Source organism: Fistularia commersonii, chromosome 33 (genome assembly GCF_037954325.1).
Source record: "Fistularia commersonii isolate RoL2024-O1a breed Wild chromosome 33, RoL_Fcom_v1.0, whole genome shotgun sequence".
In the NCBI taxonomy this organism is placed as follows: domain Eukaryota; kingdom Metazoa; phylum Chordata; class Actinopteri; order Syngnathiformes; family Fistulariidae; genus Fistularia; species Fistularia commersonii.
In genome coordinates this window covers 7441534-7469168 of record NC_141316.1, presented here as the reverse complement: position 1 = coordinate 7469168, position 27635 = coordinate 7441534, and the positions used below count along the sequence as shown (strand labels likewise).

The 27635-nt window shown below is 43.7% G+C and overlaps 1 protein-coding gene across 2 annotated transcripts; it reads right to left on the bottom strand.

Moving 5' to 3' along the window:
• Positions 1–368: 368 nt before the first annotated feature.
• On the bottom strand, positions 369–27583 carry baiap2l1a (BAR/IMD domain containing adaptor protein 2 like 1a). Of its 2 annotated transcripts, none has more exons than XM_086140303.1 (14): positions 27465–27583; positions 26370–26445; positions 26184–26270; positions 15655–15716; positions 13776–13847; positions 12623–12757; positions 10259–10411; positions 8736–8879; positions 7784–7907; positions 7351–7564; positions 5369–5425; positions 5147–5288; positions 2697–2740; positions 369–2587 (listed from the first exon to the last, which is right to left on the bottom strand). In XM_086140303.1, exons 1-14 carry the CDS (start codon positions 27513–27515, stop codon positions 2515–2517), a joined length of 1434 nt encoding a protein of 477 aa, XP_085996429.1. In that variant the 5' UTR covers positions 27516–27583; the 3' UTR covers positions 369–2514. The 2 variants fall into 2 exon arrangements, with proteins under 2 accessions (XP_085996429.1, XP_085996430.1); XM_086140304.1 differs by having other exon boundaries at positions 2697–2737.
• Between the last annotated feature and the right edge of the window lie 52 nt (positions 27584–27635).

The window sequence follows — 27635 nt, the reverse complement described above, 5'->3', positions numbered from 1 at the left end:
ATAAGCATGATGATTGTGGGTATTATAGATTTTCTTTTCATCTGTGGTCTTTACAGGAAATGAATTTTTCACTGATCAATGATTCTGTGTCTGTCAGTGTGCAGCTGATCCTGGTTATTTCTTTCTGTAGTGTTAGGCTGCCTTTTCCTGAAGCTTCCTCATTCTTATTGGAATATCTGCTTTCGTTTTTACATTGTGGTGTACCATATCATGACTTGAGCTTGTTTTTGTCACATTTGACTGCTACAATGACAGTCTGCGTTGTGTAAACAGGAAGTTAAACTTGTATAATTGCTTTCTTTATAACCATCTGTAGTAATGGAAAGTGTGAAAACGTGAGAGAGAGGATTAAACTCAAGGCACGAATACAGACTGTATTGTGTTTTATTGAGGAAAAAAAAAGAGACTACACCATCAACACAGTGGCAGGGTTACGCACTGAAGGAAGCATGTTGATAACTATGTCATGATGGTCAGTTCCTCGTCATACAATACACATTCTGTAAAGCAAAAACATGGCAAAAACCTCAATTTCCTCACAAGATATGCAATATTTCAAACGTTGACAACATATCCACGTACGATGCAAACGTCAAAGAAGGTATGTATCCATTTTTGCATCATCTCTGCATTGTGCACAATCCGCACTACACAACAGTGAAACCACGAGGAGTGTAAAGTCGTCCCTCATCAGATGGAACCCATTTGAAGCACAGTACTTGCAGTCAAGTCAAAAATCAGCGTGGGGTCCTGGGCTAAAGGTTGAGCATTGTATTCAAAGGGCCACCTTCACAGACTGGACATTTGTACACACATTTTATTTAAATATCTCATACAAACTTACTGAGTATAAATATATATCCTTGTTATCGACAGTGACGAACTGTTTTGCCATCATTAAAATGACAAACCCTTTTCCCAACACGGCACTCTCCCTTCATTCTCACAGCCTCTCCATAACACAAAGCCTCTTAAAAAGAAAGACAAAAAAAAAAAAAAAAATTATGATATTAAAAATAGAAATAGCAATATGCTGTGTTTTGGCAAGTCAGGAAGACAGCCGGAGTACTGGTGAGTCTCAACAGTACCGGGCGAATGTTATTTCAATCTTCATTAAACCACTGCACCGACTGCAGCACAAGGAAGCTGGAAAATATATTTATGACACTATTCCACCTGACAGTCATTGGGATTTAGTTTGATTTTGTTTTGCATCATTTTATTTGACACTCCGACATGACTGGCTATCTTGTTCTAATCCTGAATAAATGGATATGAGTTGAAGGCAGTTTTATATCCTTAAATCAGCAAAGCTGATCTTAACAAATGGACTTAACACTTTACTCTGCTACGGTAGGATACATTTAAGCTAAGCTAACACAAGATAGGCTACGTGTACGAAATGGTTTGGCAGAAACTTCCGAATAATTCAGATTTTTCTCACTGTTTCTTTTAATGCTTACAAATAGCTTGCATTGGTCTGGGTAATACATGTATTGATTATAGAACGATCCAATACTTTGGCTTCTATCAACATTCTGTGTTGTTAGCATGCTAACATGCTAAACCTGCTAAGGCAACTGCAAGCTATCTTTTGTTCAATTAGCAATGTGAATGGGCGCAGGTTAGCGTGTCATGGTTAGCTTTTAGCTGAAGGCACCTCTGACCCAATACACCTACAGATCAGGTTTATAATTATCTACTTTTTAAGGCTTCTATTTTCTCCTCTACACATTCAGTTGTTTGACAAAAGGCTTGGTGGTGTTGATGAGAATATTAAGGGGAATCACCTAAGAGTTATATATACATATTACTTTTGAATTCAACACACATTCGTGAAAAAGCCCAAACATTTGATTTGAAATTCAAAATGTTTGCTCACTGTGGAGTTGTTTCTGTGATCCACTACTGCTGGGTAATATATCAAATATAATGTGGCTGGAATAGAGTATCGTGTGTGTGCATTCAGGAAGAAAGTGACTGAAAATCATGAGGAAACTTTATCAATTGCTACAAAATTGCATTAAAATCAGCTTGAAATGAAAAGGAGTTGCATGGAAATAACAATGTACCAAAAGATTTGTTGATTTGTAGTTTTTCGTGATTTAAATCTCATTTTCCACAGATTAGTGATGCCGTTTGTCTAAACGCTAGTTGGTTGCGGAATGCAGCATTTCAACAGTATTCAAATATAGGTATATTAAAGTACTTGAGACACACTCTGTAGCTGAGATGTGATTTTTCTAACCCATAGCGGGTATGTGGAATATCAAAAGCTATGAAGGGGCTTCTAATTGTGAAACGTAATACTCCTGTTTTTTTTTTTTTCCCATATGGCCCAGCCCTAGATGCTACACTAAACACTGGTATAGTAAAACACAGACAGACAGAAATGCATGCAGGCTGGTGAGACGTCGGGTCGGTGTGGTATCGGCTGAGTTGCAAGGGTCCCAAGTTGCACGATGCCCACGGAGGCTCGGCAGCTGTGCGTCCTCCTCCTCCTCCCGCTCTCGCTTAGATGACCGGTGCAGATCTATCATTTGTGACAGTGGGTCTCAGCTTCACCGTGGCAAATGGATTTCCTCCGCTGCGGGGTTGATAACGCTCACGTGAACTCCCCAAACGTATTTCAACCAGCCAACATATGATAGAATCTGTGTGAGAGCTTTTTTTTTTTTTTTTTTTTGGTTACTCACCCAAGAAAAGGAGCTTTTCCAATCCCGTTGACTAAAGAAACCTGCTGTGATGATAAAAAAAAAAAAAAAAAAGACAGGAAAAACCCTTAGGGATCTTGTGTGGTTCAACTGGTTAGATTAGATTTGTCATCAACTTTATTATCCCCGCTCCCCATGAATAGTTAGTGTGTTGACATGCAGACTCAATCTTACCAAGTCTGGAATCTAGATAATCCAGAAAGGCCTGCGAGAGGACACTATGCTTATTCCCTTAGCCGAGAAAAGTGATTCTCAGGATGATAAAGAGGAACATAAATACCTGAGCTGCGTGCCTTGAGGGCAACTTAGGTGACCAAGTTCTTATAAATATCTCTTAAGAGTCAGAGATGAAGTGTGACTTACAAAAAATACTAAGCAGTTGAATCGAATTATAAAATATCTAACTTTTATTTCAGCAGAATGTAACATAGTTTGCATATTAAATGCATGAAGGCATTGTAACATAGCTTCCTATTTGAGCCTTAACTCTCCAATTCTCTGATTGGCAGTTTCACACTTTTTGCATCCCCCACTCTCCGCAAAGAACAAGAGAATTTCATCAATTCAAAAACAATGGATACAATCTGCAGCGATGGGCCGGAGTTACGGCTCGCGACCAAGTGAATCGTAAGGTTCGGCTTTGCATCTGCGTCTCCTGAGCATCTGCTAACATATAGCGGCCGTCCCAGTTACAGCGCAGTATCACCCGTTTATTACTCAATGAGAGGAAATGCGCGTTATAATTTTCGTGCAGAGCCGGGCGGCGCTCGTCAAAACGAATCCGCCCTTAACTCAAGAGGCAGCTGCGACTTTACCCGGCCACTTTTTCCACATTCACCGCTTTTGCATAAATCAATGTAAAATCTATAATGCTACTTAGTCCTCCCCGGAAAATCGCATTAAAACTCAGTGCTCGTCCATGCCATTAGTTGTGGAAAGCATCCCGGGGGATAATGATATTAAAAATTGTCTTTAACATCAGCCTAATGAAAGAGATGTGAAAACATTATTCTAAAATATAGGCGCATATCTGAATGTGAGATACCCCGTAACAAGTAGTAGTCAAAAAACGCAGGGTTTAATAGGAAGTCTGGTAAACAAACCGGGACAAGGTCCTCTTTTCCGTCCTGTTAAGAAACCTATGGTTAACCTTTGACCCGCAGGCTAATGATTGCTGAAGCCCGAAGAAATAGACCTCGGGATGTGCGAGGATGAAATGAGGGGGGAAAAAAAAAGGAAATCCGGGAAGCACCGCCATTCCTACGGCGTGCTTCCCCGACGTTGTATTTCACGGCGAAACCCTGGAAGGGCAACTCGGGAGGACACGCAGTGCGAAGGCAGCGGAGAGGAAAGCGATGGGGGGGGAGTGACTGCGCTCCGGATCAGCTGACGCACCACAAACTGAAATTGTGTGTGTAACCTCTTGTCCTCGGTTTCCTGGTTTAATGTCCTCCTCATCGTCAGATCACTCTTTTTCATTTTGCAAAAGCCGAGCGGGAGCTTTTTTCACATGACTAGTTAGAGGAATTAAGAGCGTCTGTTTTCTTGGCACGAATGATGAAGCGTGAAAAAAAATAAACATTTTAGTCAGAATTACGGCCTCTTCGCGGAGTTGGTATGACGTATGCAACAAATAAAGCAATAAAGATACCAATACAAGGCATGTGGGACTTTGTAGACGCTCAGCCAATTTAGGAGAAATATCTCAAAAGTACTCTATGTTAAATATGTCTACTGAAACAGCAAAAAAACTTCAAGTTCAGTATTTAAACTTAATGTGGCATCGAACCGAACTAATGGCTGTGGTGTATCTCTGTGCATCTGTTCTATTCAGTGTGCCGCGTACCAGTTTTAAAATGTAAAGGATAACCGCTAGGCAGTTATTCGACTGTATTTCCAAGCTATGAATATGATTTAAAGCGTCTGTAAAAGAAAATGTGAAAAGCTTCCACAGAGGGGACTTTATGCCTCGAGCAATAGGTTACTGCAGGAAAGCCAATAACCTGCACTGAGAGGGGAAAAAAATTCGCCCGTTCACCGATTATTCCCGTTTTAAACATCCTTTCCTTTTTTTTTTTTTTTTTTTTTTTTTGCCTTTTGATCGTTTTTTTGTCTTTTTGCTTTCCAAAACCTAATTTTTTGACCTCCCGTTTTGCAAATGTCCTTGGAAGGGAGGGGAGGCGTTTCAAAACGTACAATAACAGATCATTTAACCGGAGGCCGCTTATCTCGTCTCCATCTGTAATCGCCGATGTTTATATCGAAGGCGCTATTTTATTCTGTCGTCTGTCTCCAAGCCCATAAATGGACGCGTCAAAAGATTTTTTTTTTTTTTTTTTTTAACGTATACGAAGGGCTTCGTCTTTGTATTTCGGGCCGGTTAGATCTCGGAAATCGGCCGGCGTGTCGGTAAACAAGGTTCTGGTACTGACTGTGTTTTGAGGCGACGGGGCCGCTGTGCCGGAGGGGACGTCATCGCAGTAGTCCGCCGGCGGCAGCAAGACCGGCTCCTCCTCCTCCTGCTCGGGCAGGCTGACCACGCTCCGGCTGCGCACCGGCGTGCCAACGTTGCTGCTGCAAAGCACGATACGGAGTTTGAGTGGCGGCACAAGACAACGGGGCTTATTACCTGGTGCGCTGCCATCTTTTCTTACCTATTTGATAACGCAGACTCATAAGGTCTGCAGTATGACGAGGGAAACCAGCCCCGCCTGACGCAAGAGAGAGAGAGAGAGATTAGTTGATCGACTCGGAAGTGGAAACTGTTGCGCGTAACTGTTCCGTTCCCGTGAACACAACTAACCTTAACACATAGTCATGTGTAAAATTTCATGATGTTATGACATTTAAACTTCAACAAACCGATATTTGAATCAGCATTTTGCAAACAGAGGCTCATCATTGATCGCGATATGTAATGTAGCTGTGAGGAGGGTGCTGTAAAAAAAAAAGGTAAATAATATGTTACCTCACAAATAAATAATCACCGCACTTTATTCATCTACTTATTTTCAGATGTACTTTTAATTCTCAAAATTAGACTGCTTGAAAACGAATGATAAAGTAGCTTTCGTTGTTCTGTCGTCTTCTCATTTATGGTTGTTTGTTTAACGAAATACCATTAAAAACCAAAGTCAACAGCCAACACACCCATTTCACGAAAGACATTTGATTTGTCACGCCAGCACAGAACGCTTTTGTTCTTGGGAACCATTTAAGGAAACTCCACCATGGTTACCGTCACACACAACTTCGCCCTTTGTGTTATGACGTCTCAAGGAAGACAGAAAATGCCAAGGTGGAGGAGATGCTTCCGAAAGCCGCCGGTCTTCGCATGATACTACGATAAAAGTAGCGTGACGTTCGACGTGGGCTTTTTCAGAGCTGATAGCTCGATTCGGCATCGAAAGAAAAGCAAGAACGTGGAGCAGAAATGTCAGCGGTGGCGTTATTCAGTTCAGGCATGCGGTGACTGATGGTTTGCTCTTCACCTCGTGTGAAACCTCTTCAGAGTCTCTTCCGGACAAAAGGGAAACCTGTTATTAGTCAAGAACCGCCGCTGTTGACACCGTGCTCGCCTGCGATGCGCGTAGCCGATGTTAAATCCATGACTGACAGAGAGATTTTGCTCCGTAAGACTCTGACGTCGTCTCCGAGTCACGTTTTCGGAGAAAAAGATTGCCGGTCGGGCCATCGCAATGGATTTGTTGCTAAGAAACAGTGTCCTGTGATGGATCACAACGTGTTCTCTTCTCGAGAAACTGAATGCATTACAGCTCCTCAAATGCAAAATGGAAATAACACACACACACACACACACAAAATTAACAAGTTTTCTATGTCTTATTTCTGGATTTTTATGGCTCTTAAATTAGTGGGTGTTAATGGGGATCAGTGAATAAAGAAGCGTGCATTAATGGGGGGTTCGGGGGGGCTGCACAGATGGGAATTAAATAATAAGGCAAGACCAGACGCGTCATTTTGCAATATTTTTGCCTGCAGAATCAGTCCAGGCTGAGCTCTCCAGGGGATGATCGCAGATGCAGACTCGATGCGTTTTAACTGCCGAGACACACCAGCTTTCATACGCATGATTTTATGTCGTGAAACGCGTGAATTTCATTGGCCGATTCGCGCAGGTAACGCGGAGGCAGCGAGCGAACGGCTAATGAAAGACAGAGATTCCTTGTTTGGATACACCTTGATGGTGCAGCAGAGCGAGAAGGGTCGGGCTTTTGCAAGCGTCATGTTGAACACGCTCGACATGCTTCTGGATTTCAAAGCACGTTGTATCAGCAAGACGAAATATTATGAAAACAAAAACTTGTATAGCCACCTCAGAAATGTGAAAAACGTAAGTATGTGCCGCTGCATGCCGGTACAAAGGTACATTTCCACTGGTGCGGAGAGCCAGAAGTAAAACATGAATCACCTACAACTCCTTGAAGGCGGATCTCTCGCACCTCAGGCAAAAGTACCTTTTATTTCTAGTATATTTTTTCAAATGTCTGACGGACTGATAAGATATCTATAGCGTGAAAAGATAGAAACTGTCTGTCTGTTGCCAATTCATCCCAACCTGAAGACGTAAACAAGGATTAGTTCTGGAATTTAGGTTTATGTAATCGTCACTCACTGCCGTGTCCTCTCCAGCTCTCCGTAAAGCCAGCCATCTTTTTCCTCGTGAACAAACAGGGTGATGATGTCGCCGTCGTCGAAGCTGAGGAGCGTGTCGTTGTTGCCCGCCGTGTGGGGAAAGATTGTCCGAACGCGAGACTTCCTGACCACGTTGAGACCCGACGACTGGGAGGTGGACCTGGACAGGCTGCCCTCTCCGAGGCTGCCCCGGTCTGAGAACGACGGATACCCCAAATAGAGATCACAGATTACACATGTTATGGATATAATGTCTAATAGACGGTGTAAACTAAGCGCGAGGTGTTTGGGTTTCCAATGAAGGCGAGGCGTAAACTCATTCTCTTGTTGATCCATATTCACTTTTTTGAGCTTAGCCTGTACGGGGCGATGCGGTTTCTCAAGAAACGCGTGTCTCGGAAAGCCAGACTTACCGGAGTTGTGATCTGAAGAGGAGGTTAGCGGAGATCTGAGCTCTGGGTTGAACATATTAGCCAGCGGACTGATCTGGGCCTTGAGCGGCGGCGCTGGCGGCGGGACCCCAGACTCCAGGTTGTTCTGACGAGACGCAAAAAACTTGATGAGCGCGCGCTAAAGTGAGTGGCGCTAAATACAATGCCGAAGCGTTTCAGATCAACAAGTGCTTAAGCCAGGGGTGGGCGCACTTTCTGGCTCAGGGGCATTGACTTAAAATTTGACAGACAGGCCAGGTCACGACAAGATACAATAATATTAAAAAAAAAAAAAATGCATTTGTTAACAGTACATATCAGACATCTGACATTTGCTTTGAAAATGAAACCGGCTTGGTTTCGAAGGCTCTGACGGTCGCGTCCATTTTTTCCCTAGTAGCTTCACGTCCAGCTGGTTCATGTGTGTCAGTGTTTCCACAGTAAAGGCTAAATCACAAAGCAAATCTGTGCCATACAGTTCAAGAAAAGTCTCAAGTGTTCTCAAGTAGCTCCAAAAATGAAATAATCTCCTCTTCATTGATCCAATCATTTACGCCAAGTATGAATTCTGCACCGATCTTTGGCGGGCCGGATTAAAAAGCCAAACGGGTCGGATGTGGCCCGCAGGCCGTAGTTTGCCCAACTGGCTTAAGCACATAGGGGTGACGTGAAAATCAGTATTTAAATCAGCATCCCTCAAATATGTAAACAACTTAGCGTTCGGTGAAAGCCATCAAACAGTTTACAAATGTCTATCCGCACCAGGTTTTTTTTTTCTGTTTATCTTGAAGTTGCACTGAGAAAAACAGCTGGAAACAAGATAAGATAAACCCGCACGACAACCGTCCGATACGCGACCTTATCTCGCGCTCGAGACGCGTTTCTGCGCCAGCTGTCGTCCGATCGAGCAACCACGCGAACGCCCGACTCTCACCGTGTTGTAGCGTTCGATACGCGGCGATTGTTCCGGCGTGGTGGAGAGCTCATCTATCATGGTCATCACCCTGTCCGGCACCTTGGTGATGTCGCAGCACTTTTCCTGCCAGCTTGGGAGCTTCACTGCCAGCATCTCTTTGGCCTGGAAACACCAGGGGGAGAAAGATACCGCAAATCATGTCACTCATCTATATGAGTCAGGTTATGCTGGATTACCGCCCCCAGCCGCTGTCCGTTTAACAAAAGGTTTTCTTTCGGCGATTTCGCGTCTTCTTGATTCGGAGCAATTTTTCCAACGCAGCGCTTAGACAACCACTTCGACGAAACTTTTGTTTCGGTTTTCCTCGATGTCACTTTGACACGGTTGACTTTGCTATTCAGCTGGATGGACCGAAGTGAGTGGGGTTTTTTTTTTTTTTTTTTTTTTCAGGCGCAGCGCTAAACCGATTCATATAATTCTTCCTGTTTGGGATGTACTGACAGGCCCTTTTATGCTCTGACTGCTAATGAAAAATTGTTTTACCTCAGCTACACAGAAAAGACACGGCGGTACAGTGTCGTATTGCGATCGCAGTCCTTGACAAGAAGTATCGGAGACGATGGTGGACAATCGAGCCACACTTCCATTCAAGTCCGGAAGAAATAAAGTAAAAATCTGTAATTCTGATGAGCTCGAAGCTACATTTCAGCAGCTGCATTAGACAATGACAACGAATATCGAAAGGATTTCTGCCTTAGCGAGATCAAGAACGACGTTTTCCATTAATTCGCGATCAACAATCATGACGTCCGGAACGGTGCCTTCGCAGGTCAAAAACAAATCAGTTGGCTTGGGAAAATAGATTTGGAATATTTAATTTGAGTTTATTTCATTTGTGTTAATTCCTTTTTTTAACTTTTAGTTCTAAGTTGGAAGATTATTGTGATCTTGACATATTAAATAAATTATATTTATTATTTTCCGCCGCTCAAAATAACGTCACACTCGCGGAAGCCGGTAGACCCGGTAAAGTCGGTAAAGTCCCGATTTGCGGATGCTGTGCGCAGAAGTTCAGGATCAGAAGTCCCATAAACCAGGTAAAATAAATATTTATGAAGATATTTTGCAAATACTTATTTTTTATTGTTTACCGACACAGTGATTTTTTTTCCCGATTTATTTTTAAAATTCAGGTCAAGGCTCCGCTGCACGCTCTGAAAGCCCAAAGCTCAAAATGAGTTCATTACATAAATAAAATTTAATTTTCTCCGTAATGCTTTGTGAATTTCAGAAGCAACACACGACACGCTTGTTTATACAAAGTGTAAAGGTAATAAAAAGCAATATATACAGCGGTACCTTTATTTTAGACGTCAAAAAGTAATTGCGGCTCCCAGTGTTTTTTTTTTTCGAGGAAACCGCGTCCAAATGGCTCTTTGGGTGTTAAAGGTTGCCGACCCCTGATCTAACCCACACTTGTATTGCTTTTGCTTTGCGCCCTATCTGTGAAACAAAGAACCCTATTTCATCGCGTTCCTTACCTTTTCATGGTAGTTGCTTATTTGGTAGGAAAACATGCAGTGCTTGTCTGCCAGGAAGCAGAAGCGTCGCTTTTCTTCCAGCAGAGCCTCTCTGCAGCCGTCGGCGATGAACTTCTGCATGTCCATCTGACGGGACGAGATGGTCTCCATGCACTGCGGAGGGAGTGACACCAAGGTCAGCGAGGAGGTCAGAAGTTGAGTTTCAAAGAGCAATAAAATGAATGGTTGTAATCGGGCGGCGGCTCAACTTTGACAAAATGAAAGGTTGCTATTATAAAAAAAGTGAATTTACACGAGGCGTAACGTCGGTGGGGGAGGGGAGGCTAATATCATCTTCGCGATCGGGTCAAATTAGCTCAGGATGGGGCGAGAAGGATTCCACTTTTCATGAAGCGGAGACGATAGGCCGGATTTAATACCAGGCAAATCAAACTTTAAATGACTTTGCAGCCTCCCCTCTGTCCTTTCTTCAGCGCCCACACTCGGCTTTTCCTTTCCATCTTCCCCGGGCTGTCATGGTGACGTGAAAGCAGCCTCTCTCCGAGAGCTCTGTCAAAGACCCTCTTCGACTGCCTGGCCCCATTTTCTCTCACACACACACACACACACACACACACACACACGCTCTCCCTCTTCGATAGTCTGTCAGACGCTGAATCAGAGCTCTTCATTTTCACGGCATTTTCAATTTAGCAAGACTCTCGACCAAGAGGCGGGGGAGCAGAAAACAGCGTTGAGCAGTATGATTATTAGAAAGTGCTCTCCATTAAAGCGCCGCTCTGATAAAAAGACGTTTTTTTGTTTTTTTTTTCCGTGAGTGACTTTTAACGGGTTCCCTCCAGAGGCAATTATAATCGTACCGATACCAGGTGTGGCCGGAAAGTTCTGGCACGCAGCGAAAACTTGGAAATCGACCCCATAAAAAAATCCTCCTGCGCTTTTTTTACGGCCCGGAATCGCCTCTTGACTTTTCAGTTTCATGTCTTAATCCTCTTAACGCAAGTCCCCGATCTGACCCGTCGTCGAAAGCGAAAGCCACGAAGGCGATCGATAAACAAAAAAAACGACAGACGCCGAGGATTTATTGCCCGGCCCCTCCTTTACCGCGCTCATCTCGCCGCATCGATTTGCAAAACAAATCACAGTCCGTGTTGTTGGACGGCGAGTACGCAGTTTGTTACGGCGATCTGGAAATACACTCGATGTTGTAAACCTTAAAACTCAGCTCCATTGAGCTGAAATTTACCAAAGCAAAGGCACGACGGATAAAATTCAAAGTCACGGAAAGGTCATGGCTGCTCACTCAGGTGGGAATGTTTGTGGTTTTGCGGCGTTTGTGATTTAAATGTGGGCTTTCAGATGGTTATCGTCGAGGTTTTGGTTCGTGTTCAGGGTTTACGCCCTATTTCTAGCCCAGGGGTCGAAAACCCGCGGCTCTTTGATCCCTTTGATGCAGCTCCCTGTGAGTATTTAATTAAAATGCATTTTATTTTAGTTGGTTCATTTTAAATTTGAATATCATCTTGTAACATCTATATAAAACGTGTTTTGTTTTTGTTTTTTTTTGTCGATCTTAATAAGCGACTGGACCTGCTGGTAAAAGAGAGAGGATGACATTTTTGGTTCAAGTTCGGCCTTTTTTTTTTTTTTTTTTTTTATAAATATAAGAACTCAAATAGACATCGAGTATTTTGTTCAAAATGTTTTGTTGCATGCGGAAATGTCATCTCGTTTTCTTTGCAGTTGTTCATTGATTTTAAATAAATGCAATACATATTTTGTGTATACGTTGCGTAAAGGCAAAAAACATTAACATTATATGCCTTGATAATTCATTTTAGATTTCAAAAGGGTTGCGTTCTGTTGGGAAACGGCTCCAAATGGCTCTTTGAGCTCTAAAGGTGACTAAATCACATTTATTTCTCAGGCATGGACTAAAATAGTTTTATACTTGCTCGAGATTTGGATTAAATAACCTAATTTCTACACGGATAACCTCGGTCAAAATGGGTGCCTAAATTAAACCTGACTAGAAGCAGGTTTAATTTAATTTAATTTAATTTAGGAAGCCCGCATGGTGTGTGGAAAACATAAAAGTATGTATCATCTGCATTTCCGTGACAACCAGTCTTATCTGTCCCATGAAAGTCACCGACCGAGTCCACATCTGACTTAACAGCGTAAATTTACACTTTCAGTGAAATAGCTTGTACACAATAAAAATAGGTTTATTCTAAGGCCTATAAACTTCCCCAAGGTGAAGGGATTTTCATGGTACTTTTTTAAAATGGATTATACTTTACAAAAGACACGTCTGAGAAGATGGAAAGAATCAGACGGACGCAGGCGTGCACTTCGTCTCACCTCGTTCTCTTTGACCTCGTACTTGGACGAGTGTTTGCCTTGGCTTTTCCTCCTGAGCTTCTTCAGGTCGGTCTGCGAGCGCTCCAGCGAGTCCTGCTTCAGCTTGTGCTCCGACTGATAGCGCTTGAAGGTGGCCTGCGGTCCACGAGCACAAAGCGTCAGGTGACGACACGAAGCGACGTGACGCTAGTCAGATTAGATACACGCTGACTCCAAAATACCCGCTAATATTTGGCACCGGTGCAGCTTCGTTTGTGGAAACTGCACCAAAACTAGGTTTTTTGTTTTTTTTTAGCACTGAGAAAGAGCTTTCCCTAGTGACACCACATCTAAACTGTCAAACAGGATCGCGTCACCATTAGCGGAAACGATCTCGGCTGACAATCCACCTGCTCAAATCCGAGTTTGATTGCAAGTTGTTTAAAAATGGATTATTTTGCTCCATACCCGAGTGCAAAAAGTAGTAGCAGAAGGTGTGCTCATAAATCACTCAAATGATCGAAGAATGAACCTGTGTTCGCCTTTTTTCATATCATATGTCATGTAATATAATTTCATATATGAAAAATAACTTACTAAAATGTTGTTGTAAATAAGTGCTTTGTCCTTAAAATATGCAAACAAACAACAATAATAATAATAATATAATAATAATTTATAATAATAATAATGATAATAAAATAATAATAATAATGATAATAATAATAATTTATAATAATAATAATTATTATTTTTACTATCAATGATAATAACAACAATCTAATAATAATAATAATAATAAGTCATAACAACACTGTTTGTATAATAATAATTATTATACAGATCATAAAATATTTATTTTCATTATGATTATTATTATCATGACTATCAATAATAATAATTTATAATAATAATAATTGTTGTTATTATAACTATCCATAATAATAATACAAATAATAATGATCTAATAATTCATAACAAACATTATTCTTTTTATAATGATAATTATTAAATTATAATAAATGATTATTTATAATTATTATAACTATCAATGATAATGATAATAATAATAATAATAACAATGCTAATAATTCATAACAATCATTATGATTTATTATATAATTATTATGATTATCATCATAAAAAGAATCAACAGATAGATGGAACCACTTACGGTCATGTATTTAACATCCTGTTCCGTCTTCTTCTCCAGTTCGGTAATAACCTCTTTGTGGAACCTCTTGAACTGCAGGAAAGGGGAAAATGCACTCATCACAACGGTCGCAGCATCAGATGCTCTACAGCATGAGTTAGATGTTCTGCACACGCTGCCGCTTAATTCTCATGGGCTGCATCGCGAGAGACCCGATGGCACACACCATAATGGGTTTTTGAGAGCTACGCGACAGGGAGCCGTTATCGGCCTTTTGAAAGTTAAAGATTTACAAGTTTCCTCTCTGCCGTCAGTGCAGGATCGCAGCGGTGACGCTGTAACACGCGCAGCCGGTGGCTTACACATTGCTTTCAGAATCCGGCGTTCTGCATTTCAGTCACGGCCTCCGCCGTGCCACGGGTCACTTTGCAGGTATTTGTGGTATTTTACTCCGGGGCAACAAGGAGCAAGAATGATGTTGTAATACCATATTTTTAAACTTGTAAAATAGAGGTTTAAAAGGTCGTGAAGACAGCGTGGTGCTCTATTATTTGCATGTTAACCCTGGAAGATTTAACTTTTTCTCCAAAAAAAAATAAAAAAAATCATACAATTCATAACACTTCGCCAGTTAACTTCAGAGTCGTGCTTTTATTTCTCATTTTAATATCTATTTTTTTTATCTGATTTATTGACGCATGGCTCGTGGGTGAGTTGCACAACGCCATAATCATAAGCAGTGACTCCCATGATGTAGCACTGAGTCATCTCCAGTTTTTAGGTGCTGCACCTCCTTCCTGGTAAACAGCGAGTTATTAAATCTTATTTAATATTTAACGCTCTGCTATTTCAACGTTTCTCGTTCAATTCCACCCCGGTGGGCTTGATCACGCCTAAGCGCGCTGCGCCCGTTCGCCGCGCACTCGTAGCACTGATTGAACATGCCCGTTTCTCATCCCTGTATCTGGTGAACGCACTTCCTATATTAGCCAAAAAAATATCAGCTGATTGCAGTGGTGATTATCTAAGGAGCCGGTTCGTCGTGCTCCTTAGCGCCCTGATTAAAACCCGTATCGCTTCTTATTTAGCTGCAGGTTCTCCCGGTGGCATTCTTGAAAATGTCTCAATATTTGGGATAAATCTTTTTTTTTCCCCCTTGAATTTAAAAGTAGGTTGCGGTAAAGAGATTTCAAAGTTATTTCAGAGCCGTTATCAAAAAGGGAGATGGGGTCTCTCCGAAGGTGAAATATCCTGGAGTCACAGAATGGCAGTGAATGAATAGAAATATCCATCAGATGCTGCAGGGATGCTTTCAGTCCATCTTGTTCTAGATGCAGCTGTTTTCAACGTGCATCTGGTATTATTTCATTATTACGCCATGCACGAAGAGAGAGTTAATACTGAGACCGGCCGCATTGATTGCCCTGTCAGTTTTTTTTACTGAAAGTCCCTTATCTCTAAGAGCCAGTTATTACTCATTTATTTTGCGGGATCGGCCGATCGCACCCTCGACGGGAAAGAGTAACACCCATCAACAAGATCGACACCTCCCGAGTTAGCGCGGATGTTTTTTTTTTGCTCATGCTTTTGAACATTTCCTCGAGCGGCACCGAGAACGTTCTTCCAGTGACTCCAAGAACGAAAACACCTCGCTGGAATAGTTTTAAGTGTGAGTTAAGAAGTCCCCGCGGGATATTCTCAGAATGTTAATGAACGAATAACCCCGCTGACCCCGAATTTGGAAACTCATGATTGATTACAGATATGCTGAGGCCAAGGAATCCTCTTTTCCGCTAAGCCGCTCTGCTCACCTTGGTACATACTGTGCTATTTTTGAGTTTAGCGCTGGACCCCGAGGTCGAGCCCCGAGCGTCGTTTTCGGGATTTCACGGCAACTCACGTTTTCCTCCAGTTCGATGTGGACGTTCCTGTGGGCCTCCGCGATCTCCATCAAGACCACACCTAGACAGAAACCACGACCGGTCTTTAGTAAATCAAGGCGGTAATTACGACAGTAGATAAAGACATTTTTGACTTAACGTTGGAGAGGAAACTCGACATGATGCAAAAAGCATATTTATATGAAAGACCAGCAACGAAATTCACGTGTTTTTTTTAGTTTTTAACGGGACCCGCATCTTTATAAAGAGATGACTTATCTCCTTTCAGTATTTGAACAGCTGTCAATAAGTAATCTCTATGAAAGGTTCTGGTATTGTGCGGTCGGATACAGAACAGTCTCCATTCACAGACAACAGAGCGGCGTATGACATGAGACAATGGCAGTCAGTCAATACTGTAAACAGTAGTGGACAATCGTAGCTAAGCAGTTTATAGCGCTACCTCTATCACAATGGGGCGAAATCTAGACTCAAGGTTTACTATAGGACAACGCGGCCCGCTGAAAACCCGGGGAAACTTACGACGGACGATTTCACAATCACGGAAAATAGCCACAGCGAAGCTGCCGGCAAGAAGTTGATCACCTTAACGCCAGAGAGAACGCCAAAGTATCGAATTTTTTCGGGACCTCTGGAAGTCAACCCCCCCCCCCCCCTACATGAATAGCCATAAATGGGAAATGAGCGCGCACGTCTGAGCCGACACCTGACATCCCCCCCCCCCTCGCCCCCCCCGTACTCTAAGCAAACAAACGTAATGACCTGCTGATACAGAGCTGTACTTCTGCGATCCAACGGGCAGCTACAACAACATTGCCCTCTGAAGGTCACCAGAACGTACTGGTAAATGCTGCCTTTGTGCTCGGAAAGGGAGGGGCGGCGCCGGGCGCCGGGCTGTTTGTACAGCCCCAACAACAGCCTGCGCGCAGGCCGGGAGAGGACCGGGGGCGGGGGGGGTTCAAAGAGGCCGTTGTGCACCTGCAGGTTTCACTTTGGGTGTTAACAAGGTGTGAAAACTTGCTTCTTGAGGGAGAGTAAATGCCACAGCGAGATAAGGCAACTTGTTATTCTGGGTCCGGAGCGTGAATGTGTCGCATGAATCGGAGGAGGGTAAATCACGCACATCGTGGAAAGACGCCCGAGAAGCTCGCGAGATCCTCTTTAGCGCAAGTTCAAGTGACGGGGGAAGAACTTTTAGCATCCGCAGGATCGAGCTGGACTTTATCACTTGGGATCTTATCTGCGATGTATTTGTCGCTCAAATACGAGGCTTTCCGCGATAATCTAATCGCACCAGAGCGACTTTAAATGGAAAACAAAAGGGTGACGGGGATGTTAGTGTCGTTAGGCGCGGACCGCGTGCGAGATACCGGCCCGACGCGAACATCTTTGATTCATCTCACGGTTTATGATTCATTATTGTAAATAGTTCGGCTATTTACTCATACATTGGCCGATCCCGCACACGCCCGGCTGACGTCGAGTTCAGCACGCATGCAGACGGACTCATCGAATAAACAAGAACTTTGACCCCTTTTTGCCACGATGCGCTTGTACAAGTGCCAGATTGATAGTAAAGTGTAAATAATAGAATTAAATAGATAATACCCTTGGCTTTTTTTTTTTTGTTTTGTTTTGTTTTTTTTTTGCTATCGGCCTTTGCTTTTCAAGATTCTGCTCGATTTTAGAGGATTGTTTATAGAAACAGAACAACACCTTTCACATTCTTCACAGGTGACATCATTTATGGCTGAAATGCCCCGTGCAACTGCAGCTGATGCCTGTTTAGTATCAGATAAGGAGACTGCAGTGGGAGATAACGCTGTTGGGGTAAATGTTACCACCACCACCGCTGATAATCCTTCCTACGCTTCAAGTTTTCTCTCGTTTTTTTGGGATGACATGCATCGACGGGCTTGTCAAAGCAAGCGTTGCGGGTGACGGAAACGAGAGAAATGGTGAGTCAGGACCCAACGCTCTGACGAATGGTGACTAGACTTCCCTCAAACAAGTGACGACTAAGTGACTTCCAACAGGATGCGGATCTCAATGATTGGTTAGTTCATCGCCTAGCGTGGACTGAGGCAACCAGCGACTGCTCAGGAGAACTTTCTGTGACTGAAATTAAAGAAGAGGCTGCTGAACGGCAATAGCTGAGTTGGTATCGGTTGAAAACTTTACGCCAATTAGTAGGTGCGACAGACTGGATGTTCTTCACAAGTTAATATCACACTTGGTGTTTGCAGGGGCCGATCGGCGACGGAAGTTCCTACCGGTTGGATCGGGTTCGAAGCGGTACATCGCGTTCACGTCGCAAACTAACAAGAACACAATTTCAACTAGTCCTCGATCTGGTTGTTCCCGTCTGCTCTTTTTTTTTTTTTTCCACACCTGCCCAAATATACAGTGCGCGGGGGGAAGAAAAACACATCGACGTTCGATTCCCCCGGTCTTAACCGGGCAGGTGAGAAAACATACAAATAAGCCCTGAGATTCAATCGTTTGGTGAAAAAACACTGATTTCTTCGCACAAACTCCACAAAGTGCTGAGCTGTCCGACCGCTAAAAAAGCTGAACTTCGGACAAAACACATTTTCATCACAGCCGTGCGATACAAATGTTACGAAACCTGCAAATCGAACCAAGTGCGTGAAGGACTGTGCATATTGTATGTTTGCGCTACTGCTATTATTAGTAAGAGATCATCTGTGCCCGTTGGGTCGAGGCGGAAGGCGTTTCTGCTCTGTAAAAGGCAAAGTTTCTTTGTTGCCAAATGCTCGCTCACTGGGTAGATGTTGGGTTTCTGTGATTTATCTCAAAGACGTTGCTCCAGACTTGCTCCACAGCTGTGTGTGATTTGGCGCCATATAAATAAAGTCTGACTTGACAATAGTTCGGGGTAAACTTTGGACGGCAATTATCGGCGGCAATCAAATTTGCCCGCTGGAGAATTGATGATCCATATATCGCACTAACAATGATTTAAAGATGCCTTTTGTGGTCTTAATGACTTTTCTAATTGTTCGGTGATATGAGCCGCTACTGTCATTCAGCGAGTTTTACTGTGTGCCCTGCAGATCAATAGTTGTGACAGCGCCTCTAACTTAGAATGATGGGCTGCCATCGCGCACAGAACGTCTCATTTTTTTCTGAAAGGACAAGCAGAGGTCCGCGCAAGGTGTTGCCAACGGATCACTGTTTGGTATTGAAAAAAAAATTATTCAAATTATAAGGTTTTGGTTCAGTTTACAGTGATTTCGAAACTGTTCGGACTGCTTAGCGAGCAAAGGAAGAGGCGGGTAGAATCATGGCGTATTTGCGAGTGTGACGGGATTTTAGATGGTCTGGTGTCACGGTTTATTGAGCGGTGAGTCCGCAGAGGTCCCGGTGTACTGGAGAGCTCTTGGTTCAGTGCCGGATGCAAAAATGCGAGTGACCGCCGTCTGCAGGGGTCATTCAAAGAGAAGCGGGGTGTGACGACACAAGAGTCAAAACTGAACGAACAATGAGCGGAGCCGCTGAAAGCAAACCTCCGCCCGGCTCAGTGTCTTTATTTTCCGGGACTGCTTTTGTGAAACAAGACGTGCCTGTGCGGTGACCTGATAGGTAACTCTACACTTCACGGTCCTGCGACAAAATGCTTGCGCCGCTAAGATGAAAAAACAGGTCATGTGCAAAAATGAGCCAGTCATTTTGAGAAATGTACTTCCCCGTGTACCTGTCCAGATATGAAAATGAATAGTGGTCCGATGTCAGCTCAGTAAATTGGAGCCGTAGCCAGGAGAAACTGTTAGCATAGCTAAGCAAAAACTCTGCCAACTCATTTTTTAATGGTAAAATAAGTTTCGCATACCGTTGGCCCTTTGGCTGACATGTTACTCAATCCACAAAGAAAAATAATTTTTTCCCGGCACCCGACCCGAGAGGGTAGATTAATACATATTCCGCAATGTTTGCATGGAGCCAAACAATGGTGGCCCAGCATGGGATTTTCTGCCCCAGCTCTGCAAATGCGTTTTGAAAAAAGTTTTCAGCCAAAGTGAGTGTCGTATTGGGGGAACACGAGTCCCCTTTATCAAATCCTGTTTGAGAGGATTTGAAAGTTTGACAGTAAAACTGTCAGAAGGCTTTTGGTTTGTTCCAAAAAGGCACAAGTTCACTTTCCCGACAGCAACACCTAAACTCAGTAAGGCTCGTTTCAAAATATTCGGACCGAGTACGTTGCATATGTAGACGTTGTGTGTATTTATTGCATTTTTTTTGCACTAGATCGTTGTTTTAGATTACATTACATACATATTAAGAACTAAAAATAGCAATAGATACGACCTTTACATATAGTGACTATAAATCATGAATTCACATCATAAACAGGGCCGGATGCTCTTGAACAACATATTGAAATAGACAATTGCATGCTTTGTTAAAGCAATTATGTACAATTTGTCCGAGGATGCCAGACATCCCAGACCGCACAGAGCTTAGACGGCTGCGTGTCATAAGTAATCAACATGACAATTTTGTCAATTTTGTGATAAAACGCACGATAGAGGCGATAAAGGAGGCAACGTAGATGGCATGCAAAGTGCGCGGACAACCCCACATTCTGGAGGAACGGTTATGACCGACCTGTCTATCGAGTTCACCATAAAAAGTTTCGCCGTTGTCGCCGTGGGTGACATGGCTGGCTCGTCGCATCCCAGCCGTCCGTGCATAAAACACATAATGAAGATGCATTGTGATCATTTCTGATGCACGGAGTCACTTCAATGGCGAGAAAGTCAACCGTTGTTTTTTAGCTCCGGGGTCTGGCTTTGGCCTCCGAGTCCGCCTGAGCTCCTGCCTGCTGCGACGCGCGGTGACAGCAAGAGCAAAGGTATTTTGATGATACGTCAAGTCACATCACGTCAGATGTTATTTACACGGCGCCAAATCACAGCAGAGCTGTCCCGTGACATTTTTGCATGTAGAGCGGCTCCTCGCCCTTTCCAGACGATCTGCAGAAAAAACGCCGACATTCCCCGTGAGCAAGGAGAGGAAACGCTGCACCGAACCGCTAAGAAACCTGGGACGGATCCCAAGAGACACGTCATGTAAACAAGTAAAGCCGTTGTGTTTTTCCAATCTATCAAGAAGACTTAAAGAAGACGTGCTAATTAATTCTTACAAGACGCCTATCAAAACTTGAGCTCCTCATCGGAAGCCGCAAACGTCAACTGGTTGCTCGACTTTTAGCGTCATTCTTGCTCTGAGATAAACAACGCTGAGGTCGAAGGAAGGACTTCTTGAAGAACCGTATTGGATCTTTGCGTCGTCGCAGCAGCAGCCCGCTCATTTTGATGAACGTCAAGCTCATCCAAGTCGACACAAGCGACCTGTTACTGACGCTTTCTGGACAAACGGAAAAAACTCTCGGGGTCGCCTCTATTCAATCTCTTAGAGGGGGGAGCTTCGGCTGACGCTACATTTACCGTAATTTCCGGACTATTGAGCCAACCTGAATATAATATAAAATAACCATCGAAATAAATATGGACATTTATAGGCCGCGCTTGTCTGTAAGCTGCAGGTGTCCACGTTGTAAAGTGAGATATTTACACTGAAAGATGTTACACTTAAACATTTTTTTTTACTTTTATTTGAATATATAGCGGTAACATCCACAAATACGAACCGGAAATGCTTTTTTTTTTTTTTTTTTTCCTGAAAGGTGCCTGTAACACGGCTGATGAAAAACATTTACAATAATTTACACAAAGAAAAGTCAATCCATTTTCTATCCCCGCTTTGTCCTACTCCAGCCCATCGCTATCTCGGTCTTCCTCCCGCGCACTAAAACCGTTAAAGTCGTCTTCTTCGGTGTTGGAATCGAACGGCCTCAGAATTTCATTGGTCCGATGTGACGAGGATAAACGTTTTGGCGGCATGAAGCTCGTAAGCCCCCCCCCCTAAAAAATCCATAAATTGGACGCGTCAGTGTTTAAGCAGCAGTGTTCAAAGCGTGTGAAAAAAACAGCGGCCTATAGTCTGGAAATTACGGTATTTTCTCATGCCGACTGTTTGCCTCAATATGAAAAAAAAAAAAACAATTTCTGCCGAAGCTGGACGAGAGAAAAGGGGGAAGAGGTGTGGGGCCGCGCTATTCTTTCTACTGCAACATTTTCAGTCTTTAAATACCCGCTGCTTTTCAGAGTAAAATAGCAGCTCCCTGTGGAGTCCACTTATGCACAGGAAGTTTCTGAATGCTCCCACTCTTAGAAATGAGATTTATATATAATACACACACACACACACACACATAGATATATATAAAGCTGTTTGACCTGCTGCTGCAACAAAACCTCTATTTACAGATGGCAGGATATATTCAGAACACAATGGCAAAACAATTTGCCCTTAAATTGTTTTTCTCCTTTAGGCTACACCCATCGGGGGTCCCTGCAGCCAATCATCTGCCGTCAGCAAAACCATCTTTATCTTCTCCCAGCTTCATGTCCTCTTTCCCTCCATTCATTCATCTCCTCTCTGGTCTTCCTCCAACCTCAGCATCCTTCTACACAGATCTTCACTATCTCTCCTCTGTCCAAACCATCTCGGTCGGACTTTATCGGACTCAACCCTTGTCGTCTCCGTCCGTCGAACACCAGAGAGAAGCTTCACATCTTCATCTCTGCGGCCCCGAGCTCCGTGTCAATGTCTTCTCATCTCCTCCACCTTTTCTTTGCATTCTTGCTGATACACTTTTCTCCACCCGTTCTGACCTGTTTGCACGTGTTTCTTCACTTCGCAATTCCAAAGAGCGCAGCTTATCGTTAAGTCAATCCAGAAAATAACAATTCAGAGTGATTATCATGGAGCGACGTGCACAAAGCAACTTGAAACTGAAAGAAAATACTAAAATATAAAAATACTACTAAAACAAACGCAAGTTTTATTTACCCCAAAGGTTGCAGCAACAAATACACCATTTTGGTTGGAATTATTTCTTTTTCGACCCGTTCCCATGGGCGGGCCGGATATTAACAAAATATCGACTTTGCCGAAGCCAACTCATGATGAATCATGGGGATTCTGAATCAGTGTATTAGCAAGAAACAGCTCCTTCAATAAACAAAGAAAACAGCCATAAAATCAGCCGGAAACTGATCTGTGATATTCAGTCGGCGATATTTACGATATATAAACCTCTAAATCCTGGGCTCATCGAGGAATATTCTTTTATCCCGGATGTATTCTTTGTTTCAACAACTAAAACTTGTTGATTTCGGAAAAGCAGCGAGAGCCTGCGGTGGCTTTCTGCAAATATCTGTCGACCGCAGTGACGCGAGAGCTTGGAGCAGACGAGGCGTAACGGCGTTTTAATCTAATCAGACTATAATTCCTGACGTTTTGTTTTTTTTTTTTTTTTAAGGAATATTATTGGCCGCGGATCCCGCGTAGAACGGCGGATTCAGTTCAAAGAAGAAAAAAAAACGTCTTATAAATCTGTAATTACAGTTCAGCGGGAGCCTGGCAGGCAGTGGGTTTTAATAAAGCAGGCGGAGGACGAGGATGAGGGAACCACTGCTGGGAAGACGGTCCTTCTGGGCTCCGTCTGTTTATTCGGCGTGTTTGCCCTGTGCTTTTTCCGCACGCCGTCTCGACGTCAACTAGTCCGGGCTGTCGAAGAATGACCGCGTCTCCTTGTGCCTTTTGTCCTACCGGACTTTTTTTCTTTTTTAGACCTTGCGACATGAGAACATTCATCCCATTCATTTCCACGTCAGGGCACGCAGCTTAAAATGACTATTTCAAAACCCCTTGCATCACGGTTACGGGAAAGATTCCCGTCCTTGTTGACGCTTCGGTTTGAATGCTTTTCCTGCCGGGCGAGGTGATCCGCTCCCGAGGCCAGGCATGACGCCATCCAATTTGTATTTACAAGGCTTGTTAATGCCGTAAACATAAAATGCGACACCTCGCCCCGCAGTGCAAATGTCACGTTACGCCATCATCTCGCCAAACGACTGACCCGCAAAAGTGGCTTGCGAGTCGTCAACTGTTACGGCCGTCATATTGCGGTTTATTACCGGCGAGTTACGAGTGGCGTCCGGGGTTGCAGATGAGATTTTTCCGACGCACAAGATTGATTGTCGCTTTTTTTTTAATGATGTATGTGTAGGATAGTCATTTTGAGTGAAAGCTCAGAGTGTAGGGCTTCGGTCTAACTCATTTATCCATCCGAGGTAGGAATTTGGAACTTCTAGTGGGGATAAATGTATATAATGTCAGTTTCATCAATGGACAATTCACAATTACCGCTGTTTTTTTATGTCTTACTTTGCCTTCATGTTTATCGATTCCCACGTGCCAACTTTTTGAGAGCAAAACAAAAAATACTGACAAATAATTTCTCATAAATCCCTCTCTGCCGTCAACATCTGCGACCGCCATCTGTGGAAGAGGGTCTTATTTATAGAGGACCGGTATCAGCCGAAGGCAGACGCAGTGATTAGCGTGGCGGACTTCACGGAAGAGTCCGAATTTGCGAAACACGTGAATGGTTGTAAATCTATACGTCTTGTGAATGAGAGGATGAACGGTTGCATGTGAATGTGTTGCATGTGAATGGTTATCAGCTGCAACCTGTATGGATAATGAATGCATGGGAGATACGACAGATTTTCCATCATTCAGATGTTTCCTTTCTAAAAGTGAAAGCACACACACACACACACACACACACCTGCATTACAGCGTGACACAGCATGAATTTAACCCCTGCCCCGCCTCTCCCCCACCCCTTCCCCCTGCGGACAAAGTGGGTCAGCTCGGAATTTTAGCTGTAATAGAATAATTGGGGGATGAGTCACAGGATGGATGGAAAGCAACCTTCACGGTCTTGGCGGCAGCCGGACAGCGAGGAGGAAGCCGTGCGATCGGCGCGAGCCGGACGGCGCGAAACAATAACATTTCACCGCCAGACGGCCTTCCGTTCATGTTGTTTCCAGATGTTTGCGTCACCAGCCACCCCGGCTTTTGCGATTTGTAGAATTGCTAGCACGTGTTGATGTAAACACCAGCGCCGCTCACATCTGATCCATCTCTCTTGTGAGCGTGATAAATTTCAAGCAGACACCTGTAGCGGATTAGCTTAGCATAAAGGCATCTCCAAAGCTGCTCTGTTTTTGCTTGTGATACTTTTTTTTTATTATGTAACTTTTAGGAAACTTTACCACCTTATTTTGTGTATTTTATTCCCTCAGTTCAAGCCAAACCAGCCTTTGGCAGTTTTTATCCTTCTGTAAACTGACCTGTAACCAACAAATACACAAGTGGTATTGATTTTTTTTTTTTTTTTTTTTGGGATCCAAATCTTGCCAAACAAAAAAAAAAAAATCAATTTCTTTAAAAACATCGCAATAGAAATGACAGGGATGGGTGGGCGTGTTTGAGAAGAAAATGCAACACCCGTCAAGTCAAGAAAACCAGAAGAATTCAATGTTTCTCATTCAAAATACGCATTTCTTAACATTTCTTTTATATAAAAAAAATGACCTGGTTTCACGTTGTGGGAATTTCATTTCATGCCGGCGTTGAATTCAATGTGAATTCCTTTTGAGCTGTCAGACACATGACAGCTCATCCTGACTGATGTCGGGGTTTAGCACTGCTATTCCTGGTTTGCCAAAGTGGTGCAGAAACACACCTTGATGGTTTTGAGGTCACAATCACAAGCGGCGGAATTTGCTCGGTTCTTTCTCTCTTTTTGTAGCGTGCCGTGATCTGCCAAGGCGCCTTATCCGAAGACAAAAAACATTAAATCTGTTTCATACGAACGTCAGAATCTTGCATTAGTTTTGCACGCTGCTGGATTTCTCAGTAATTTTCTTTTTTTGGAGGGGGGCGCAGTTTATGCCAGTCGCAGACTTAAAACTGGAAGTCAGAAGGAAATTTTTAGAGTCATAGGGGAGTCTTAAGTGTCAGCTGGTAGTCTTACAGTCTTAGCGCAGTGGTAGCTCAGTCTTTGCCCTGTCTTGGGTTTACGACTATCAAATGTGATATTATTGCAAGTCTTTGCGCTGTAAAGACTAAATCAGCAACCGATAGATGAATTCCCACAAAGCCGGAAACAGGAAACCTCCTGGGAAAAGAGTGGAGTTCTAGTTTTCCACGAGTGTTTTCAAAATCTGTGCAAAGTCTTTAGATGGAAGTTGCTCAGTCTTTAGTCTGCGACCAGACAGAGACTTAAACTAGTCTTCAGATGTGATCTGGAGTGAAATGAGCGAGTCTTTTCCAAATTCTGGAGGTGTAAACCCAGACTTATGCCCTCCAATGGAGGTCAATGGTACTTAGGTTGACGCCAAAGTGTCCTCGGGCAGGACAGCGAACCCCTCGGGCGGGTCCAGACGGCCCACTCAGCGCTTGGCACGCCAGTATGTGTGCGAGTGTTGAAACCGCAACGTGATGAAACCATATAAGTGGCTTTTAAAAACCCACTGCACGGGAAGTTGACCCTTCGCAGGTGTTCGATTCGAACCGTACTCACCCAGTTCCCTGGACACTGGAGACACGGCTGCGTTCTCTCCGATCTTATAGACGGCGTCGAAATACAGCTTCCCAGCAACGGTCATCGCTGCAGGCGGGGGAGGGGGGGGGGGATACACGATGATCGGATGTTATTGATAATTGATAGGGATTCACGTGATGTGTTTTGGGGTGCTGTGCTTTGTACCTGTGACGGATTTCTCATAGCTCTTCCCGAGGTTGACCAGATTCCTCAGGCCCGGGTTGAACTGCTCCATAACATTCTGGGGGGAGTCGAATGGGAAAAGTCACACCAAACATCGACATTTTTTTTTTTTCTCACAGGGGCGGGTGCGGGGAGACACGTGAAAAAAACACTATAAATAGAGTCATCCGAGAACAATAAAAGGTTCAATCTTTAACTTGACAGCTCCTGCCGGGGAGCAAAGTCCCAACACGGACCACGCCGCCACAACAACCCCACCCGCCTCGCTTTTCCACTCCCTATTGAAATAACTCAACAATCAAGCGCCGCCCCACCTCCCGGTCTCTGCCCCCCAACGGCACACCCTCCACGGAACAATGGGGGTAAGGTATGACCGTGGAACCGAGAAAAAAACAAACAGGTTTCCTTGTCTTTCGCTTTTCCGGCTGATACTGAGGCAAACTGTGAACACACACACACACACACAGACACACACACACACACACACACACACAGGGAGTGTCTATGATACCGAATCAAAGAAAATCCAGCTGTTAAAATATTATTTCATATTTGTACCGCGTCCTCGAAGTACATACTGTCACAGACAGGAATCAAGGGCGGGGGTGGGGGGTTGTCACGCTGATTGGATTAATCAGGACGAGATTGGATTAAAGGTAATCAATCACAAGCCTATTGATCAGATCTCTCAGGCCACGTGTTCCTGCAGGATGATCCCCTGTCATCCTGACAGCCACTTTCCCTCCTCACTTGACACTCGGTCTCTGACGTCACAGGACGGATTTGCGATTGATACACAAGTTGTTTTTTTTTTTTTATAAAAGAATTTATTGGTCCGGCGGATCGATAATCAGAAAGTTAAAAAAACGCGATAATAATAATAATAATAATTATAATAATAATAATAGTAATAATAATAATGTTTTATTTGAGGCGCCTTCCTCGACATACGCGTACACGGAAAATACAGATATAAAATTAAAACAATAAAAGTGAACCAAAGTGTCTGTGCGAAGCGCGTACATCTCATAATAATTATAATAAAAAAAATTAATAATAATATTAATAATATCTCACCTTGTAGGTGCTCTCGGTGAGCCTGCTCACGTGCTCCGGAGCTCGAGACATGGTGCGGCGGCTCGCGCTCGGACAGCTGCGGCTGCTTTCCCCCCCGCTGCGCGCGAGCGGACGCGCGCCGGCGGCGGGACCCGGAGGGGGCGGGGCCGTGACGTCACGGAGGTGAGGAGG